Raw genomic sequence first — 23347 nt, 5'->3', positions numbered from 1 at the left:
TCTGATCCAGCCTTACACCCCAGCTCGGACTCTTCGGTCTGTGGATCAGAATCTACTGATGGTTCCACGCACATGGTTCAGGATCAGAGGAGAGAAAACCTTCCAGGCTGTTGCTCCTAGGCTTTGGAATGATCTTTCTCTTCCTCTGTGTTTGATGATCTACTGACTCCTTCAAGAAACATCTTAAGACATTTTTATTTGTTCAGGCTTTACCTTGATTTTCTGGAACTCCTGTGTTGTTCTCAGTATTATCTTGACCTTTTAAGTATATATTTTATTGAGTATTGTTTTGATTGTTTAAGCACTTTGTGACCCTGGTCTGGAAAAGAGTTATATAAATACAAATTACCTCCTTCCTCCTCCTACTTCCTGAATTCAAAAAAAATCTTCTGCTTACTCTTTATGAATGAGACCCAATGTGTGCGCTGAAACCTAGAAGGGTGCTCGACCTGGTGTGGGTTGTAGAAAACGTAGTTTCTGCACCTACCAGGATACGCAGTATACTCGCTCCTAACACCAGCTCACTTGGAACCGATGAAACTTCTGGGATGAGAGGTGAGACGCCTGCCTACAACTCTACACAGTCCAGTTGACCCACTTTGGAACCACTCGGACAATCATGAGGTGGCTGAATGAGAACCTACACACACTCGGAGTGTGATTTCAGTCGAGACAGGAGGTCTCCCCCACACCTACCTCGCCCCTCCTGTTGTTGTTCCACTGCAGGCTTCTGTCGGAGTGTTCACTCACGCCCCACAGAGCCCACTGAGCTCCCGGAGTCGACAGCCACTCAGAATCTATTGGAACTTAAAATACACACATCAGCAGTCGTGCACACATTATCGTGCAAACCTGCCTTTGACCCCCTCCCTTTGTATGCGCCGTTTACTTACTTATGCCACTTAATGGCTTTCAGAGACCACATTTGTGCCTTTATTTAATCTTCTTGTGTTCATTTCGGCCTGTGTCTAAGTGTGTGTTCTGATTGGGAATGATCAGGGAAGGAAGCAGAGGAGGTTGTTGGTTTAGTGTCATGTGGAGTCCAACTTAATGATCCGTCTGGTTATGATCTCATGGAGACTTCTGTCAAATACAGGAATTTTCAGAGCAAGATACCCCCCCCAACAAGGCATTCAACAACAGTTACCGCACGGATGTTGCTGTCCATCACCGAATACAGGCAACTCAGGCGGGATATTTGTAGCTCTGTTCACTGCATGACTGATGAAAAGACTCTTTGTGACTTACTACGGCTTGTCCAACAGGAGCAACTGGGCGGGGACTCCCGGCAGGAAGGAAGCTTTTCACTGACCACCTTTTAGATGGAGAGCGGGAGGAGGTGCTTCTGGAGATACTACATCCATTAGTCAGCTACAACACATGCATTATTGTTACATAAACAACCTCAAGGGTCCATTTTTTTGTACTTGTATAAAAGGTGTCTCCCATCTGAACACCACACTAGCACACGCATAGTAGACTTTATTTATCAATCTATGATACTGAGCTTAGTCATCCAAGATGGGGTAGAAGAAGAGCATTTGTTTACTACATCAATGTAAGCCATTAAATAGAGCTTGGTAATCCAGTCAGGTCCAGTGGGAAAGCCTGGTCAAAATGGTCCTTTGCTCAAAGATAAATGTCGCCCTCTACTGGAAGGTTGGAAGATCACAATTACACTGCAATGCCAGTTTTATTTCAGTTAGTAATGATGATTTCTACTAAATAATCACAAGAAATGTAGAAAATTATTGTTTGTATATTTTACATCAGTTCCTCCTAAAGAAAATAACTAAGGGATCCAACTGTAATGTGCAAAACAGGATTCCCTGCTGCGTTAGCTACTAAAACATGGTTGGAGAAAGAAAGTTAAAACCAACAGTGTATCTCTTAGCTGTATAGCATCATATTAGCCCTTGTGTTGAGGCCAGAGATGACACAACGGTTAAGGCATTATGGGCAAGAGCGATTTAAATGTAATACAATTATCTAATATTGTATACATGTACACAATTGTAATTTAGTGGAGTAGGGAGTGCATTCACTTTACTTCCAACAGTAAACACCAACCATGTATCACTATGACCTTTGGATCTCATAAAAATTCATTAAAGGAAATTCATTAGGTTATAGCGGCAAACTACGGACCTTCATTCAACCATTTTGAACGTGTACAATAGCAGGAGATATATTAGGGACACAGATGGATTTTTACACCTTTATTCTTGCTCGAGTTTCTTTACAAAAATGATCCACAACTAAAAGTGTACCAATCTACTTCACGTCATGCCGGTTCTTAACCACATGCAAACAAATTAAAACAGAAGGACTGTATAAAAATCGAGTGCAACGATTTTAATAATAAAAAAAAAAGGAACAATTAATCGGTTTTCTCTCAAGATGAAATTTGGTATGATGTAAACAAAGAAGCCAAATTCCAGGAGAGCCACAGTAGCAGGTCAGATTGCAGCATGCGCTAACAAGGACTGACGGAGGTATATGGCTGTATTCATCAGGGAACTTAAGACAAACCAACAAAAATGTAAGATTGGTGCCGTAAGAAATGTTTTCCTAATTAAAAAATTACCCCTAGAAATTAAAATTGAGAGACGTGGCAAGGATGAGGATGGCAGTGTTCTAAGAAACACAGTTGTTTCAATGGCGACAGCCTGACCCGAAGCTAAATCTTTTGAGAAATCTACCGCTCTAGTTTATAGAGGGGAACGTGGGAATTGTTTCGGGCCGTGCATTGGCATTGTCAGCTGGTGTTCAAGGTCTCTGACCCTTGTCAGACTCATTCAGTGGTGACCTGTGTGACCTGAGTTTCACCCGACTGGTTGGTGGACTGGATAAACATGGGCTGGGTCAGTTCTTGTCCGGCTGGCACCGCCACCTGCTGAATTTGGTATAATTGCTGCAGAACAAAAAGAAAGAGAATTTAGAGTTTCACCTTGACTAAACTCACAGATGTTTCTCAGCCATGTAAGACCTGAATATTGTGTGTGTGTGTGTGTGTGTGTGTGTGTGGTGGCAGGTGTCATTATGATTGAAAAGGAAATTATAAAATAAATATTTATATTTTACACTGATCCGTTATAAAGATATACGTTTTCAGTATGTATTCTCAATATCCTACAATCTTTTGAGATTTTCTTAGGTAACAATTGCTGAATTAGAGTATTGCATTATACGCATTATAATTAAATACAGGGCAGAAACTTCTGGATGAGAAACAACAGTCTTTCCTCACTTGGGACTACGTGGTACAATACAAACACTATATGAACTTCAAAGACAGTATTTGTTATACAGCCTGTGTTAAGTCTTAAATGTATTAGTTAGAGAATTGTTGCTGCTGATCGCTCAATAAAGAGTTTATGAGTGTTGCATGCTTGTGCAGAGAGCTAGAAACATCTGCTGTCTGATGATACAGAATTAATAACTATACGTAAAATTAGATAATATGTCAGAAACAAATATCAGATTTTTGTCATTCTATGTGCTCTTGAAAACTAAAGCCAGTGAAGTGAAATATTACCCTGACAACTTCAATACAACCGTTGCTTTAAAAAGCTGTTTATTTATTCTCAGTAAAACCTTCAGTACTACCCTTTTATTTGTATGTGTTGTCTTAAAAATCACTTGTTTAAATGCTTAATGAGAAGTTCCAGAGAAGTTTGTGTCTCCCTGCACATCACTGTACAGCTCACCTGTCCATCAGTGAACTGGTTGAACTGCTGCTGTCCTTGCTGAACTTCTGTCTGTGTTATCTGAAAGAAAAGTAATGACGAGCAATCACATGAAAGTTCAAGGATCAATATATTCTTCGCACACTGGGAACATTTGAATATCAACCGTTTTATCTGGTGATTACCTGCTGAGCGTTACCCAAAGTTTGTATCTGTCCTTGGACAACTTGAGTTCCTGACACTGGTTGAGCTAATCGAATGTATTGTAGCTGGCCAGTGTTAAGTTGTACCTGCAACAAAACGACACCAGAGGGAGACATGGAAAGATCAGCATTTCTGTTGTGACATTGACATGCAGTGTTTTAATGGTTACACTCATGTTCAAGGAAATTGTATTCTGATTTGTTGCACAAGTTCAGCACTGAAATCAATTCTTCACAAGTCACAAAACAGAAACATACACCCAAATTATTTGAGGGGAAAAAACATCTCGTCTACTTTCTAAATAGTAATGCTTACTGGAATCTGCTGAATCTCTCCTGTGTTGGTGATGATCTGCTGCATCACTTGCATGGTCTGACCTTGAGCCTGGGCCGTCTGAGTTTGACCCTGAGATGTTGCTTGGACAATCTGGACCTGCTGACCTTCACCCACCTGCATGGCCACCGGTGCACTCTGAGGGAAACAAATTAATTTAAAAAAATAAAACCGACATTTACCTTCAAGTCCATTCAGATTGACGCAAATCATCTTCATCATCAACGCAAACAGAAGAAGCTATTTTTTACTCACATGAGCACATAGTTTAAAATATGCTGACCACAGCTAATCTCTTTATCATCATTTTACTTTGAAATTACTGATTGGATATGTGTGCGTGTCTGTAGCACATGGTTGTCATATGCCACCTCCTCACACCAAGTGGCAAATATGTTGACCTCTGATACTTTCCATTTAAATGTATAAAACTTCAGGTACAGTTGAATGATGAAATGAACATATAGACCATGAATGTGACAATGATGTGTCTGTTTAGGTCAATAACAGAATCAAAAGTCTATAAAAACAACACAAGTTACACCATGTTTGACAGTATTGTGTACATTTTGTGTATTGTTATACGTTAATTTGTGATGAGCTCCAGGGTCTTAAATACACAGCTTCACCGGATCCCTTTGACATGCATGAGAAGTTACAGTCAACACACCTACGGCACAGGTGCTACAGACATTTGCATTTGTTTTTCTGCCATTTCATAAATTGTCACTGTAAACATGCGTGTGACCCTCAGGGCCTGTAGATCATTTTGCACAGCAGCTATCAAAGCCGCTCTACTATTGAGTTGGTTGAGTTTATAGTTTTTATTTGCCACAAAAAGAAGACTCAATGCAAAAAGAAGTTTGCCACATAACAATGCCTATAGGCATGTGAGCATTTGTGTTTACCGTGATGGGTGTGCCCTGCACTTGGTGTAACTGCTGCATGGTAGCACCTTGAAGCATCTGATGACGGACATAAGAAGAGCGGAGGAGAGAATGACAAAATGATCCAGTGACAAAGCTGCAACAACTGAACATGAATGCAAGCAGGTGTAAAAATGTAAATGGTAAGAGCGGACGTCAGAGACGCATTGAAGCAAGCTACGTTAAACACAAATTCAACAGGCAAACGGGAAAAGCAGGAAGAACAATAAACACGACAAAGTTGATGTGTGTGACACAGTATTTATACATTTCAATTAACCTATTGAATCGGAAAGTTAAGTCATATTTGACGCAAGATGGGAGAAGTAGTTGTGTCATGCAAGGAGGACCCTCTGTGGCACCTCCTAAGAATGTTCTTTGTTGAAGTCTGAAAGTAAGGTGTTGATGTGAGCAAAATGTGTTAATAGGCACATTTGAACAAGACGAGACTAAAAATGAAGACTCAAGGAGGAAAATTCAAAAGAAAAGCACATTAAACCGACACAGCCGAAGCTTAGCTTCTTTGTTTGATAAATAATGATTTTTTTTTAAATAATAAAACTTTAAAAAAGATACCAATTAAAGTAGGGAATAATACATTTCAATTATTTAGTCCATTTTCATGCACACGTCATTCAAACCTTTAAAGGCTGTGATCGATATGATTGATCTTTTTATATTGATGATTGAACCAGTGACTTCTTTGTGGTGACGTACGAATGTCTTTGTGACAAATTTAGGACTTATGGCCGGTGAGATGGCTGTGTTTCAGGTATCTTTGATACTAGATATGCAACTTCATCAGGCAGAAGCAGATATCGATTTATTTTCTAATGTGTTCTTCAACGTCTACTCAGTGTTAGTAGATACCTGTCCTTGCTGAGGCTGTGCGATGATGATCTGCCCTGGTTGGATGGTTGTGGCTGCTTGCGCTCCGGCCTGCTGACCTTGCTGTGTTCCCTGCACCTGAACAGCTCCAGGCTGCTGGGCCAAGGTGAAATAGTACTGCACTGGCTCTGCCGGAGCAACAGACTGACGCATTTCCTCCTAGATGAAGAAAGACACATTCGCAACAAACCTATGAGTAAGTCATAATGCAATGAATTATTATTGCAGGTGTAACATTAGAGACAAGCTCTGATAAATAACTGATGGGATGTAGGGGAAAAACAGTAACGCAATCTGGGTCACGTACAGAATAAAGGCCACAACATACTGCCTACTAAGACGATTATGGAAAGAAAATCATTATTACAATGTTTTGGGTTCATGATGTAATCCTGATTGTTTCAAACAATTAACAAAATGTATTCATCAACAGCAATCATCAAATAACTATACAACACCAACGTTGTTAAGTTGACCCTGTGGAATGACAAACTATAGTGATGTGGGACTAGTCGCCCTCTCACGGCATACTGTGTGATTGTGTTTGTGAAGAATTTTGGCTGCTAAAACTTAACACAATTTACAAGACTTGATTGGCTGATAAGCAGCTTTCATGATTGGATGATTGAAAATAAGTCTAGGAATCCTGGGAGTGGACCAAGAAGACGTCCACCACAGGGTGGTGCCCAATCTTCTCTGGTACTGACCATTATGATCCCTCTCATAGGTGGTCTCAGTCTTCATATGCATGTTCTCTATAGGCTTCTAGTTACTGCTCAAGGAAAATTTCACAAGCATACAAAATGTTTGTGTGTGCGTGCGTGTGTGTACGTTTGTGAGTTGATTGATGTGAAAGCAATTCAGACATCAAGAAGGGAGTATGCATACAAAATCAAATGAATTAACACAACTAGTATAAATCACTGAGTGGTATACAATTCAAAAATCAAAAGGTGCCCTTTGTCTGATGTTTCTTTTAATGAGGTTCCTCCATCACCAGATGTGTAAACACCAATCTCCCAGCTCCATGACAACACAGCTGAGAGTGTAGGATGTTTACAAGCCTGGAGACGACAACGTCTCCACATTACCACATTATAGAAAACAACTTCCCTGATAACATACTTTGAAAATGTCAATCTATTTGAAATAAAGTGACCATGTCCATAATATTGTTAAAATTCAGAATCTTAATTATTTTGTGGAGAAAAAAAACAACAGAATCAATACATGGCAAAATCTTGTCTTTAACGTCATGACATTTCCTTTACTAACATTTCATCTTTTTTTTCATCCTTGAATTAACATTACATTTTTAAAAAAGAAACTTAGTCAAGGGGCTAAAAACTAGTGACTAAGTGTTGGCAGAAAGAAGCAACAAGATGATGAAAACATCCGACTGAAAGCCCTATTGTCCAAACTCTAGCTTCCAGTCAAGGATGTTTACAGAATCTCCAGGTTGCCAACAGTGGCAAATATAAGCTTCCTTTAGCTGGGATAGATAGTCTGTCATAATTAAATAAAACAAGAAACAAAACAAGAAAATAACATACCTGCCGTTTAGGAGGCTTGAGATCATCTCTGGGCACAATGTCAATGAGGAAGTCAAACTGGTCAAACTTTGTGATTGCCATGGCGATGTCATTCCTCTGTTGACAAACATAAGATCATATGAAAGAAAAAAAATGTTTGTGTTCTCAATATGAAGGGGATATCAGACAAAATGATATGTTCATAATTGCAAAACCGAACTAGTTTTTTTTTTCCCCCAATAATCGACCAAGCTATTACTTTATTATTAAATGATTGCCACAGACCATATTAAACCCATGACAAGAATTGTCAGTTTTACATGAAATGTATGGGTCAGATTTTAGTGTCATATCAGCAAGACAGCGTCAAAAAACATTTATTGCAAATATTTAACTATACAAGGATTATATAATGTTGCAGAGTTTAATTTTTAAGGCATCGGGGAAAGTCTGCACAAAAATTTAAGATTTTCCTAATCAACCTTGTAAGTAAGTAAGTAATTTTAATTTATATAGCGCTTTTCCAGACCAGGGTCAAAAAGCGCTTAAACAATCAAAACAATATTCAGTAAAATAGTATATACTTTAAAGATCAAGATAAAACTGAGCACAGGAGTTCCAGAAAATCAAGGAAAAGCCTGAACAAATAGAAACGTCTTAAGATGTTTCTTGAAGGAGTCAGTAGACTCCATTTGAAGGAGTCAGTAGACTCCATCAAGCGCAAAGAGAGAGGAAGATCGTTCCTTTGTAAGTTCCTTTTCCTTCGTTTTATTTGTAATAAAACTCAACTGAATGATGATAAGTCGAATTATATTTGACGACTACATGCAGCTGTACCCTCGAGGTTAGTGCCCTTTGTTTCGATGACGTAAGCCAGGGGTGTCAAACTCAAATTCACAGTGGGCCAAAATTAAAAATTAGGACAAGGTCGCAGGCCAAACTAATATTTATTGAAAAATTGCAATGCAATTCAGCAAGTTTTGTTTTCTTTTGAGATATGAAATGTTAAACCCTTTAAATAAAGAGATTTTAGGTTTGCTTAAACATTGAATCCAGGACAAGCATAAACAAAGAGAAACAAAATGTAAAATAAATAATACTGTCATAACTTTAGTCCAGCTTTCAAATCCTCCTCCTCCTTTGAAATGTAGGCCTAAATATATATTTTTAACAGTCCAATCAAACTGCCAAAACCACAATTTCTTTCAATGAACATTTCAACTTTGAGCCATTGAAATTCATTCAAGCTCAGTTTTAGTTGCACTGTGATATAGCCTTCTCTGTTACACATGCAGATGCGGGGGAACAAAATCTCAAATGTTGGGGGTGAGATATTTGTGACGTTATCTTAGATGAGCGCCGACATATTCAAATTCATCCTGACCACTGTAGGGGGGTCCGGGGCCATGCCCCCCCTGGAAAAATTTGCATTTTGAGGGGCAAGTTTTGCTGGCATAAAAATACACAAGTTCGGTGTGCGGTCTTGAGACTGATACGACAGTAACGCGTTAGCAAAGCATTCTGGGATTGGTAGTCTTAGCGCTGCATGCGCTTATACTGTTGCGGCGGGCCAGCTCAAGTGCATATTGGATACGATTTCAGGGACAAATAAAATTAGATGGGGGGCCAGAGTTTAACATGTGTGACGCAAGTGCTTATCACGTGACTGGTGGCTGGTTAGCAAATTGGGTTTGTCCGCTATAGACCCGTTTACAGTGCGTTTTAGCTGATAAGGATCAGAAGAATCTGGTAACCTACTTGACAAAAATAACCCGAGAAAGTGTGACGTTCACAGAAAAATGACAACAACATTCATGAAAATAAAATATGAACTAGATCATGAACTCTTATTCAATGAACAGGTTTAGGCACAACATTGTGGCCCACCATTGATGGGGGACATGGAAGGTAATTGAGAACAATGAAATCTTTCCTCTGGAGCTGCTGCTCTTTTACCGTAGTGTGTCATCTCTGTGGAATTTTCCACAGGATATTGGTTGTCGGGACTCCCAATAGTGGCCACAACGCTTTCAGCAGCTATATATAGTAGACTGATTAATATCTGGCAACACCAGGTCACATCTATTCTTGTGTTATTGATTAGGGTTGCTACGGTTACCCCCAAAAGTGCACATGTAACAGGGTGTAAGTGCATCAGTCCACGTATCTAATATAATCAGTTACAGAGAGAGATAATGACGGTGGTGATTCTAAGATGAATAACTATGGAGATAAATATCTTTAGAAGAAAATATAATCAATGTCTAATCTTCTGATTTTAGAGGCATGAGTTTTGTCCCTTCCTTGATAAACCTCAACCTCAATAAGCTTCCATCATAGCTGGGACAGGAAAATGAATGAATGAATCCACTTTAATGTCAACCTATCTTGTTTGACATCTAAATTACTCACTCATCCTCACATTGTTACAATCAAACTTTTCAGTTCAACCAAGGCTTGCTTTGTAAAACAACCTGAATTTGGAACCGTCTCCTAAAGACTGTGTGTCTTCCAACACATGATGTTGGAGAAGACAAGCATACCCAAGGGCTTATCTCTCAGAGGTATGTGAATGGATAAAGTAAACTTATGGGCTTTCATGTTCTGCGCCACACTTTCCCCTCTTCACATCTCCATGATATGATCCTTTCTAACATCCATTACCATTCAGTGGCTCTGATAATTTCACTCACATCATTCCACATATTCAACTTTACGGCGAACAGGGAGAGTTTTTGTTAGAGTAACAGTAGGTTAATGGAAAGGATGAACAATATTGAATAAATAGGGGCCATTCTGTTGTCTGCTTGATTTCCTAAATAAAGTCCAACATGCATTCCCCTTGTCACATGAAAATGTTTCTTTCACACTTTTCACAATTAATTACATCATGGTATTACAGTTAAAAACACTGATTGTCACACTGATGTTTTTCTTGAACTGTATAGTCAATCGTCTCCTACTTGATACTGTGAACTTCTCACCTGAAGAGTGCGCCTCTTGTTGTCCTCTGTGTGGATCCATGCTCTCAAAGTAAGCTCTGTAATAAATATCTGAGCAGCCTTGGCAAACAGGACAGGAGCTTCTGCACTGATCATCTGTACGATACAGAATAAAATTCATTATTAAGGACACTGGATTTTTTTTTCATTTATAGCAATGAAAACACATTCTGTGACAGTAACAAGCTCTTTCTATGCATTTACAGCATTATTTTTATTTTAATCTCTGACAGGGCCGTTTTTTCTGGATCCAGGTTCGGTGACTTGTATAGAGTGAGAAGGCCAAAACGGCCGTCACAGTATTCTGCAGCAAGATGCAGTACTATCTGATATTAGCCAGGGGTTCCTGCGTGCGTGCATGTGCCTGAATGCTGCTCCCTAGATGCAACACTAGTAGACTCAAGGACTCGTTCATTCCTCGTGCGATTAGATTGTATAATTCTGAGTTTGGGGGCAGGACTGGAGTGAAAAGATGATGTATTCCATGTTAATCTTCATATCCTTTGTGTTATTTTTACTTTGTTTTATGTTCTTTAGACTTGGATTTTGTCATCTTGCACCTTGTTCTTTCTTGGTTCTTGATTTATGAATCTATCATCTGTGTTGCTGGGAGCAGGAAAACAAATTTCCAGAGCAAGACCTCCAGAGGGATTAATTAAGTCTATCTATCTATCCATCCATTCATCTATGAAGAGAGAGAGAGAGAGAAAGAGACCTGTAGACAAAGCAAAAAAACATCTTCATACCTTTACGTCTTCATCCAGCTTCATGATTTTTTTTATCCGAGCAAGAGGCAACTCCTGCACACGAAAGTCCTTCTGTAATCCAAAGAGTGATGTAAGGCAAGAACAATTTCAAAATAGAAATCCTTAGAAGAAAATGACACATTTCCATCATTTGGTATTCATTAGCACAGATTAGGAAAATGTTTTCATCTCAAGTTATCTTAAACATGTCAATTCTGCAATCCTATTAACAGACAGGAGTTGGAAATTGTTTAAAGCTGGGTTCTTTAAATCTAAAAGTTTGATATACGAGAGCATGCATTTTTTTTACTGTATGCGCTTACCATAATCACTTACAGCAACGACTAAATGTTACATTGTTCGGCGTCTCTGTTAAGAGGTGCATTTTCATTATAAAGAAAATGTTTAATCATAACTAGGTGTAGAAGGTAGACATGGAGGTGAGTAGAAAATGAGTTAAGATAAGTTGGGTAAACTAACTTAAGATAGTCGTGGTTACAAAGTTTCTCATTATTTTCATTATTATCAACAAAAAAAAATTTAAATCAGTATTTTTTAAATTTGGACACTAGGGAGGATGTACATGACACAATACTGTGTCTAAAGCAGAGTGTTGGTGATCTCCTTTTGTTTAACACAGTATCAGTCAGATGACACTGACCAGAAGCAAGAAAGACAGCCATGAGTCAGAGAAATCTTTGAAAGGCAACATTCTATATGCATTACCTTTTTCTTACATGAAGGCTGCTCATCAGCACTATTTGAATGAAAAATAGTTGAAAATTGTTTTATTTATTCACAAATTTATAACAGAAATGTTTTAGTGTGTTATCATACTTGAAAGGGGGGCAACACTGTTTTTATACATCTATAAGGAAAACTAATGTTACAGTCACACCACTCTTTGGATGTGACATGATTTACTGTTGGTTTTGTTGTTTTATAAAGTTTAAAAGTAGATGCTTCTTTTTAACCATGGTATCGTAAGGTATGAAAGTATCTTAAAAGTGTTCTATTATTGGTATTGTCTACTGAAATTTTGGTACAGCGACAACCCTATGTCGACTTTTTCATGAGAAAAGAATTGTATAACTTATATCAGTCAGGGAAATTGTAATTCGACTTTCCCCTGAAATCTTTTAGTCCTAGAAAAAATATTTAATACAATTTCTGCGGAACCTTACAATACCTACCATACTCAGGTTCCGGATCTCTTCCATAACTCGAGGCCAGAAAGACTGAAGAGTCTGCTGTGCATCGCTGCCACCAGCTCCAAATGCATCGGCTGACATCTTTTATGCTGCTGCAGAAAGAAGAAGCGACAGCTTACATAAAAGATACACAAGATAATAATCATAATAGTATATTTTATTAAAGAGCGCCTTTCAAGATGAACAGAGTTCGAGTCCAACATCTTTAGAGAAACTAGACATGTATTAACAGTGGTAGAAATCGTTTTTTTTCAGTGTTCTGCAATATTGCAGAATGTAAAATAATTGTTCTGCAATTTAAAAAATAATAATTTTCAACATAATTATGCTAACATTATATATAGCTTTGTAACCCAAAACATTACTGTAACTCTTTATTCTCTCACTCTACTTTTAATTTCAGTGTTCACAGATCCTTCTCTGCAGCAAAGTTATCATTCCTTGATACCTCCACTGGTCTTTCATCCCCCTCTCCCGTGTGTTACTACAACTAGAAGTATATCAACCAAATAATAAATGTACTTGTCATCACTCCCACACATCATCCTTTCAGACAACATATTTATAAATATAAAGGAATCACCACAGTAAAAAACACAATTGCCTTATCGTTCAAGAAAAGAAACATATTTTCATTTTACAGCTTGAACAAAAATGTATACAACCATACATATACAATTAAGAACTAGAACTAGGAATGAAAAAATATTGAAAATAATCTAATTGCGATTATTTTCCTCAATATTGCGATAGTGATTCTTTTTTCGAAGTCCTCTTCTCATGCATTTTTTCTCTTACACAATAACTGATTTACTTTACAGTAAAATGAATTTCTTTGTAATTGTTAAGGTAAAGTTAAGAAGATTTTTTTAAGATTAAGGCCAAGTAGGCATACATTGAAATAAATGGAGGTTTATTTATTTACTTTAATTTAATTACACTACACTAACGACAGGGTTCGTATTTTTAACTGCGGTGACCATGTAACTTTCTGTGACCTCCTCCACACTTGCCGTAATGCCCTGAAAAATGTACCCGTGTTTACGGCAACAACTTGCCGTGACTGACCTTGGTTTTTAATTTGTTAATAAATACTAGTAGCGCAATTGTTTCGTCGAACGAACATAATAAATTGTCCAGGCTTGACTGTTATTTAACATTTTCAACTGTTCAATATTGAACGGTAAAAGGTAAACAACAGCCATTTGGAAGCTTGTGTCAAAGGTAAACTGACGACGGAAACAGCCGAGCAGTTCTGAGTGATACACTCGCTACATCAGGGTCTCCAAGAAGGTTATGTGTCCGGTGAATTTTGGTCAGGCAGCACATTTTAAAAATGCAGAGCAAGGAAAGGTTGAACAAAAAGGAAAGATGAGGAATTAGAGGCTGTGGGAAATTTTTTTTATGTAAGTTTTATTTCATTGTTGAAATGCAGTGCTAAAATTATTTAGTGGTTTGTTTGTCCTCGAAATTCGCGAGTTCCTAAACCTGTCGATGTTGTTTATGTGTGTGTTTATTTCGATTCATGGCTGTCAGCGACCAAGTGTGTAACATAAGGGGATTTGTATACTTTATGTAAACATTGAATACAAGCCACTTCCTCTCTCTTTGCGCTTGATGGAGTCTACTGACTCCTTCAAGAAACATCTTAAGACGTTTCTATTTGTTCAGGCTTTTCCTTGAATTTCTCGAACTCCTGTTTTGTTCTCAGTATTATCTTGATCTTTAAATTATGTACTTTTTTGAGTATTGTTTTGATTGTTTAAGCGCTTTGTGACCCTGGTCTCGAAAAGCACTATATAAATAAATATTACTTACTTACTTACTAATGAAAACGATAATATTGATAGAACAACGGATTAACCAAATCTCATTACTCGATTTACTTTTACATATAATCAAGTCGTTTATTATCATGTTCTTGTAATTCCTATTACTTAAACATGTATGCCAGGTGCTTATTCATTCAATGCCCTTTATATAAGTTCATGAATATTTGTTATAATACATATTTGTATAAATTAATAATTAGTAGCAGTAGAAGCACAAGATGTTAATACATAGCTGATATGCTTGCCTTGACCTTAAAAAGTTTAAATTCAAAGCCTGACACAGACATAATATATTCACCACAAATAATTTAAAAAGTGGGGTGTAACATTCATATGTATAAGACAATAATAAATCACACACAACTTCAGTGCAGAGTTAAGAAAAGTGCAAACACTGGTCAGTCATTCTTCAAGACATCACAGTTTTTGTCATGTTTTATCATAAGGCTTGTGTGCAATCTAATTGGCATTAGCAAGCCAGTATTGCTACTTAATTATTCAAATTTATCAATATTTTAAATAGGAGGGCATTTTTCAATGACATATTTATTGTTTTGTACAAAGTCCCTTTCAAACTCAGATTGAAAATGATTTAGGCACTGACAAATATACAACATTTAGTCAAAAGTCAACAGCACAAATTTTATCAGCATTGTATCGCCTGCGCTACTCAATATATTTAATAAAAATAAAAAAAACACTTGACATTGTGCCCATTTGTTCTATAACTGCAGCATTGTTTATTACAATAGATTCTAATTTGATTATTGATCATCTTGAACCTTAGCCTTTTTTTGATTATTATTTATTCATTTTTTCCATTATTAGAATACATTCTAGCATGATATATAGTATTATAATAGCAGAAGTGACAAAGAAGCGATTGCAAGACATCAACAGGATGAGAAAGAATGGAAGTTGTAAAGGAAACAAGTCTGAATCCTAATGTCATTGGGTTTTACAGAGGGCAGCCTAAATCAATGAGACAGCATGGCACAGGCCAGCTTTGTATAGATCAATCTGCTAGCTTGCAGCGATGCTATGACAGACCTGTGTTTGACAGCACAGCGTGTGCCCTTCAGTTTGACCCTCCTCGGTTTGGCTAATCCTATGGCTAATCATAAATGTGCTTAAACAATCATACATTCAAGAAACCAGCAGTAGTGGCTACCAGCAATACCACGCAAACACAACTGATGAAAAATGAACCATAATCCATGACCTTGTGACCTCTGATCTAAATAAACAGCAGCGGACAAAACATCGCAGCAGGAAGAGGTGTAGCTAAAAAGTAATTATGAGAAGAAATATGCGGTGGGAGGCATGAGCGAGAGGAAATGTCAGATCATATAAGAGGGCAGCGAGAGAATGTTAAGAAATGATAGCTAACAGGCTGTGCCTAATGAGTAAAAACCCTGTGTTGGATTTCCTTGAGTATAGAATCAATTGTGATGCCATCACCATTTTGTAAATTGAAAGAACAAGCCCTTTTTCTGACATGTCGAACTCACAATTTCTTTATCTAGACTTCTTTCAATGTGATGAAAAAAAAAGAAAAAAAGATTATCGCATTAATTAATAAACCGATATGTGATAAGTCAAGCTCTTAAATACTGACGCTTCAACAATGACAAAACCAATGACAAACAGACAAACTATTACCGCAACTATAATACATAATGAATGAATTCAAAAACAAACAACTCATCCCCAGTGAAAATGCTTTGCATATTGCAAATTAAATGAGCATCCTGGAGTGTGGTTAACCACCTAAATCACTGGCTGTAAGCTTTGCCCTTGGTATGGATTCAAGCCAAATTACAGAAAGTCGTACCATCAACCAAGGTCGCTCAACATAAAAGAGAAAACAGAGGTAGGAAGCGCAGACAGGGGTTGTGATAGAGGAAGACTGTTTTTTAAAACTGTAAATGCAGCATTGTGGTGATGAACATAAAGGTTTAAGTTAAATGCAGATGGGCTTTTAAAGATAAACCAGAAAGGGTTTGTAATTGAGCTGTGTAACACACCCCTTGAGACTTCATCAGTACCCTCTCCTCTGTCCTCATGTTTCCTCCACATCACTGACAAAGTGACTGCAGAAGCCAATTTCACATTCCTGTGACCTTCATCCAATACTAGGCCCAGACTCTGGCGTCAAAATCGGCAGGACTAAAGATACATGTATGTTACACACCGCTAACTCCCCCTGGCTGCAGTGCCCACATTGTATTAGTGTATACAGAGGTGGAGTAAAAAGAGGTAAGACTACATAGTAATGGACACCTTGTTGATAAGATGGCTCAGCCTACTTGTCCGCCTATATTTAAGGTAACAAATGGCATGCACCTCGAACACTTTCACTTCTCTATACAATGGAGACAGTTTTTGTAAGAGAGACATGACATATTTGACATCTGATTGATCCTGTGAAATAGGTTCTCAAATGAAGGATCAAAAGAAGTCATATCAAGCCCTTAGTCGCAGCTCATACTGAGAGCCACGAGCGCATGTCTGTCAGTGCCATCTGGGTGTCTTGCTCTTTTGTCTGGGTGGTCGTGGGTTCATGACCACAAGCTGAACCTCCAGCTCTGCGACCCCTTGGCACCAAGCGAAACCAAAAAAAAATCCTTGCTTTATCTCTGCAACCTAAAGCAATTATGATGTTTTTGTTTGTTTATTAATGAGTAGATTATTTTAATTCCAGACACAATAACCTAGTCTACAGATTTCTATCAGGGGAAACAGACGTTTTATGCCAATTAGGTCTAAAAACACTACATGGATCCATCACCTAACAAAGCAGAGGTCAGGAGACACAGAGGACCCAAAATATACATGTGACAGCCATATCCTGGCAAAGTAACAACAACCTTGTAACTTGTAAACAAATGGTCCTTATCAATGATTACTAAAAAAGAGAAAAACATGTCCAAGAATGAAAACTTCCTGGAGTAGGTTGAATGTTTAAGAGAGAAGTACTCAAATCTCCTTCTTACCTCTCGGCAGCATGACAAAGTGATAGATGACACATTTCAGTTTAATCTACTATAGCAAACACTTAGCAATAGACATTCGCAATCTTTTTAAAAATAAAACTCACCCTTGTGCCCTTCATGATGGACAACTACCACGCAGCAGAGGTGGTAAAGAGGAACCTCGGTGATAAACTCCTTTTCAAAGCCGATGCAAAAGCGTAGAGAGGAAAACTTCTCAAACTTTTGTCAATCCTTTTCTGCAAAACAGCCACTTTAACCCTAAAGTGACTTTAAGTCCAGACACAGAAAGCAGAAAACAATGTTCTGCCCCTCCCCCTTCTCTAGTTGAACAGCGCTGCAACATCTTTCTACAGACCAAATGCAAAGCTGTGACTTAAAGAGCATTCTCATCTGACCCTCAACTAGTTGACCTTCTCACTTTCTCTTGCTTTATCGCTCTCTATCCGCTCTAGCTTATTGCAAGAAGTCACGTGCCTTTGAGTTGACCCCTGGCAGGGTGCAAAGGAGTAGTAAGGTGAAGCAGGCATCCAGCCCGGCAACAGCAGGCGAGTCATTCAGCGTCACTACTGAAGAATCTTCTTCCCCTTTAACATTCAAGCGTAATCAATCTAGCATGCTACACAACACTATAACCCCGCCTCGGACTAGCTCCCTCCTCTATCCTTCACTCAGATCCAATGAGAGTGCAGAATCCTTCCGTGTCATTGACAAGCTCACTACATCAGATGCTCCTCCCCACTTCTAAAGCCCACCCCCTATCACTGACAGCCAACTTCCTGCTTTAAGTTACCTTGAGCTGCAGAATAGGGGTCAGAGAAAAGCAACAAGAAACATTTTAAAGCATGTTTTACAATGAAAAGGGAAAAGAAAATTTAACAAATGTCAGCTGTAAATGTTGTTAAACTGCTTGCCTTTACCTTGTTTCCATCTTGCCAGTTCCTGCTTCCTTTGGCTTCTTACAGATAAGAAAGGGTCCACAGTTGTCAACTGCTTAATGCATATATAAAATGTCAAACTAGATGTCATTGACCCGCCTCCTTTCTGTAATAGTAAGCCAAGTGAAGTGTGAAAGAGGTGGCAAAGTTCCTTAATCACTGGCTGAAATAAATGCCAAAGTAGATGCAGCACACTGCATCCAGATGTGGAAAGACAGTATTTAGAAGTTTTTCAGCTTTTTGTAAAGAGTTTGCACAAACAAAATTTTGCCCAAGCCTTTTTTCATTTTTTTTGTTGCTCCTTGGCACACCAGTGTTCGAAATACCCGCCTGGAGTCCGCATTTAACAGTTTGATTTTCAAGATTGCAGAAGACAATTAAACAACCTGCAATTTTGCAGAATGACAAAAAAAAAAAAAAAAAACGGGGTTCAAATTAGAGCCGAATGATAAATTACATTTGCCATATAAATGCGATATTAAAAAAATATGATTATCATATTGCAAAGGTTGCAATTTTATTAAACTTTATGATGATTTCATTTTTGGGCCGAACCAAACCGTTGATCACCGACGTCTACAGAAGCTAAAGAGCAGCAGTATATGACAACTGTGTGGATAAAATGTTACCAGTGTAATAACAACATAGAACAACATGTAGTATCAGCTGTAACAAGCTAAGCTTCTTTATCTGTGAATAAATACACACATTGTATGAGTCTTCTACTTTTTCGCCACTACCAACAAAATCTACACCAGTCTCTATAAATGTATGTTTGTGTAAATTCCAGAAAGGACTTATATCAGGCTTGTCGCTATCGGAATTGTACATTTTAATTGATGTAATCATTCTGTTATGTGAACAATATGAAAATGAATTTCAAACAAAGCATTAACATTACTAAAAAAAAAATTAAACCAATTAGCCGGTATAAGATCCAGATGTTCAAATATATATTTTAACTCCATTATTTAAACATATTCCCATCAGTATGTGTGAATGGCTGTCAAAGCGCTTTGTGACCCTGGTCTAGAAAGGCGCTATATAAATAGAGATTATTATTATCATTATTATTATATGAGACAAAAAGAAACTGAACTAGGGACGCAAACAATTAATCGATTATCGTTTAATTGATAAGAGATTACTCCATTAAAATTAATTAATTTCAATTCATCGTTTTGAACTCGTAATTCTTGGCAAGTCCGCATGAGGGCACACTTAACGCAAAACGTACTTGACGCGCACACGGGAACGCAAGCGAAGCAGAGCTCCGACGACAACAACGACAAAGACAAATGAGAAATGGTACACTGACAGGATGAAGAGGGCAAGACGGACAGTGCAGTTTGGAGTCACTTTAAGTTGGTTAATAAAGACAAAGACGCCAAAGGCACAATATGTAGAATATTTTAAAGTACAACAACTCCACAACTTTGTTTAATAACCACCTGAATGTGCCACATTCAGCCATACTACATGCAGTGAGTTGTTCTTCTCAACCTACAGTCACCAAAGTCTTGGGAGGAAAGGTTCTGCTTCAGACTTCTGCTACAACTCAAAGCTGAGTCTCGTCCAGAAGTACGCTGACGACACTGCCATTATTGGATGCATCAGGGACAACAGCGAAGACGAGTATAGGAGTCTGATATGGGACTTTGTGGACTGGAGTGAGAGTAACCCCTTGTAGCTGAACACCTTAAAGACCAAGGAGCTGGTCTTGGACTTCGGCAGGTCCAGGACAAAGCCACGTCCAGTGTCCATCAGAGGCGACGAGGTGGAGATAGTTGACAACTATAAGTACCTTGGTGTGTGGCTGGACAGTAAACTGGACTGGTCCTGCAACACAGACCATGTGTATAAGAAAGTTCAGAGTAGACTGTACTTTCTGAGGAGGCTTTGATCGTTTAACATCTACAGGAAGCTCCCCTGCATGTTCTACCAATCTGTGGTGGCCAGTGTCCTGTTCTATGCTGTAGGTGTGTTGGGGTGGAAATGTGTCCAAGAGTGTCAACAGGTTGGACAGATTGATCAGAAAGGCTGGCTCTGTGGTTGGCATGAAGCTGGACTCATTGGTGACAGTTGCTGAGAGGAGATCACTGAAGAAACTACTGTCCATCATGGATGATGACAGTCATCCTCTGAACACTGTCATCAGTGAACAGAGAAGCAGAATGAGTGCATGAATGCTCCTTCCCAGATGCAAAACAAATAGACTCAAGGACTCATAAATTCCTCGGGCTATTAAATTGTACAATTCTGAGTTTGGGAGCAGGAGTGGAGTAAAATTATCATGATGTTCTGTTCTATGTTAATCTTTGTATCCTTTGTCTTTGTTATTTTTCTTTGATCTATGTTCTCTATCTTAGACTTAGATTGTATCGCCTTGTTTTTTCTCTTTATTTCTTTTTGTTCTTGTTCTTTATTTTATTTTTATGAAAAATTGCTGTATTGCTGTGGCTAATTGGAAAAAAAAATAATTTCAATAAAGTTCTACCTACTTACCTATGCGACTCAATGAAAGCAGAGGGCATTACCCAGCAGATATGTGACATAGTTACCACACATCTTAGACACATCTCTCATCAGCAGCCTATATTTTAAGTTAAATAGAGCTACAACAATCCATTCCTGGGCTACTAATGTTACTATGATACTCTCACATTTCCCAATTTAAGGGGGATTACAAATGCTGCTAATAACACCTTTTTTATTATGCTGCCAAGAGACAGTGCACTAATTTATTTTCATTCTTCTGTTCAGGAATGTATTTTTTAATGCTGCCATATTCATGTTTCCAATGTGGCAGATGAGAGATGAGTGTATTTATTTTCTATTCAGAATATGTTTGATATGCATGAATCATTTGATTTTTTTTCTTTATACCATAAAGATTTATATCATAAGATATAACTAGATAGAACCTATTCAGGGGGAAATTCAGGTTCTCAGAAGATCAGACTTGTGACTGATCAGTAGGCCTGGTGTCTTCAGCACTTTCTTTCTATTTCTTGTTTAAATTAATTCAGTTGGTTGTTTTTTCATTAAAAGCTGATTTAAGTATCGAAAAATAATTGCTTTTATTTTTGTTAGAACATGCTTTAAACAAGCTGAACCTAAAACTGGTTGTATGAAAAGCTGCAACCTGGATTAAAAATTAAAATTTACATTAAAATGTTAATGTCTGATTAGTAAACTAATAAAAATAATAATAATGGGTCATTTCAAAATAAGGTTTCTTTTTATTTATAGGTTGAGCAACTACCCGCAGATAAATATTCTGTTTAGCATTACAATTGATATTTATAGATAGTACTAAAAACAATGTATTCATTTATCTTTCAGGTAAAGCATAAATGCACTGCTCTGGTTAACATTTTGTTGTGTGATCAAGAGAAACTGACTCCAACTTTCATGGATGATTGTACTTCAAGTTACACAGTAAAATGGATGACAAAGAGGAAAAATGAGACGGAACAGCATGCTCCATCAATGAAAGCAGAAGGGGGAAGGGAACCGGAAGGATAAGGAAGGACACAGTTTTCACAGCAAAGGACAGGTGGTAATGGAGAAGGTAAACGAATGGGATGAAACCTTAAAATAAAAAACTACAGGATCCTCAACTTGTGGCAAAGTAAACTGCTGGGGCTGAACACACCAAGGACAGAATTCACTTGTAAGAAAAAGATGCTAACTAGTTATATTGATAATGTAAATGGAAAAAAGGTATCCTTTTCCTATAAGAAGGAAATCATCAACACTCGAACAAAAACAAAGCTAATTCAGATCAGTTAAGCTGAAAACAACAATCGTGTTCATTTAATTTGAAATACAATTAAAAGCCAAAATATATCAGAATCGTTTATTGCCAGTGCTGTATAAACAACATAGGAATGTGTTGTGGTGTCTCTAGAGAACAAATGATTAAATAACATAACACAAAAAATTAACAATAGAAAAACTAAACCAAGCTCCAAGGCATACATCATTTCCAAAATAGGACTATAAACTCAAAGGGACGCGAGACTAAAGTTGATGCATTCCAACCAGGATTTGAAACATTCGTGTAAATAGGAGCAAAACATTCTGTTACTTGCATGTTATTACACTGCTTCTAATCTAGTTTCAAAGTCATTCGGCAATGTGAAGCAAATCTATACATTTTCTCCTACTTTATTCATGGTCCCAAGTTTAACTAGGCGACCATAAGAAAGAGGAAATGTTAATATGCGGACTGGGCGACACAACAGAAGTTAAAAATGACAGCACTTGAACACTAACGACTGGCTAACGCTCGAGAGAGCTAAAGAACGCGGACAATAAGCACAAGTCCACCGTTCATGTGTCCCGAGTTATAAGACCCGGCATTTAGTGAAAGTTGGTAAAGCTTTGCTGAACATCGAAGAAGTGGTCTAACCAATAAAGACAACGTCTCGATCTGTCCTTCAGACCAATCAAACCTCGGACTAGATTCCACCAATCAAGGTTTTTAAGGCCAAGTTCCTTTTGCAACTGACGCCATTCGGGGTCTATCACAAATCACCAGACACTTGTAAGGCACACGCCGATGAGCCAAGATGGCGGACGACGTGTAGTGGTTTCCTGCCCAACCGTGAGCCCGTCAGCGGGCCACCAATAAGCGCCGCTGAGAGCGGGGAGGGAAATGGCGCCTATGTTCGGCTTCCAAAACAATCGTCTATTGGTCAAGAACCGCACATGCACAGAGCACAGCAACCGCGCCAGCTCACCCTCTCAACACTGACACGATCCATGCTATTATGGGAACAAAATGGGGTCAGAAAGTGCCACTTACTTTGTTGCACCAGATCGAAGTGAAGTCCGACTCCGCGTATTATTTATTTTTCATTTAGCTCACTGAAGGAAACAAGATGGCTGCTAGACGAGCCGGAGATGCGACGTGATGACGTCATTACGCAACGGCTGACGCTACTATTGCGTAATTTCGTGACGAATTAACCAGTGAACTCAATTCGAAGATTGATCTTGACTTGAACGGTAAACGTTAACAAATGAGGATTATTGGTCTACTAAT

At 38.2% G+C, this 23347-nt stretch overlaps 1 protein-coding gene across 3 annotated transcripts; it reads right to left on the bottom strand.

Annotated features, from left to right (window-relative positions):
* Positions 1–2204: 2204 nt before the first annotated feature.
* Positions 2205–23223, bottom strand: nfyc (nuclear transcription factor Y, gamma). Of its 3 annotated transcripts, none has more exons than XM_087787903.1 (11): positions 23108–23223; positions 12514–12623; positions 11321–11392; positions 10557–10670; positions 7594–7689; positions 6023–6199; positions 5135–5191; positions 4209–4364; positions 3875–3979; positions 3711–3770; positions 2205–2914 (listed from the first exon to the last, which is right to left on the bottom strand). In XM_087787903.1, the coding sequence occupies exons 2-11, from the start codon at positions 12610–12612 to the stop codon at positions 2795–2797; spliced, it is 1056 nt and encodes a 351-aa protein (XP_087644029.1). In that variant the 5' UTR covers positions 12613–12623; positions 23108–23223; the 3' UTR covers positions 2205–2794. The 3 variants fall into 3 exon arrangements, with proteins under 3 accessions (XP_087644029.1, XP_087644030.1, XP_087644031.1); XM_087787904.1 differs by lacking the exon at positions 23108–23223 and adding an exon at positions 17464–17485; XM_087787905.1 differs by lacking the exon at positions 5135–5191.
* Positions 23224–23347: the final 124 nt, after the last annotated feature.

Source organism: Callionymus lyra, chromosome 3 (genome assembly GCF_982586985.1).
Source record: "Callionymus lyra chromosome 3, fCalLyr1.hap1.1, whole genome shotgun sequence".
Lineage (NCBI taxonomy): Eukaryota > Metazoa > Chordata > Actinopteri > Syngnathiformes > Callionymidae > Callionymus > Callionymus lyra.
Note: the sequence above shows the minus strand (reverse complement) of the source record. Positions and strands in the feature narration are given on the sequence as shown.

Excerpts from the sequence above, each read along its gene's own strand:
- nfyc (XM_087787903.1), bottom strand. The coding sequence starts at position 12,612 with ATGTCAGCCGATGCATTTGGAGCTGGTGGCAGCGATGCACAGCAGACT. Across the intron at positions 10,671-11,320 it reads AGCTGGATGAAGACGTAAAG|ATGATCAGTGCAGAAGCTCC; the intron begins GTATGAAGATGT and ends TGTATCGTACAG. Across the intron at positions 5,192-6,022 it reads CACAGCCTCAGCAAGGACAG|ATGCTTCAAGGTGCTACCAT; the intron begins GTATCTACTAAC and ends GTCCGTCATCAG.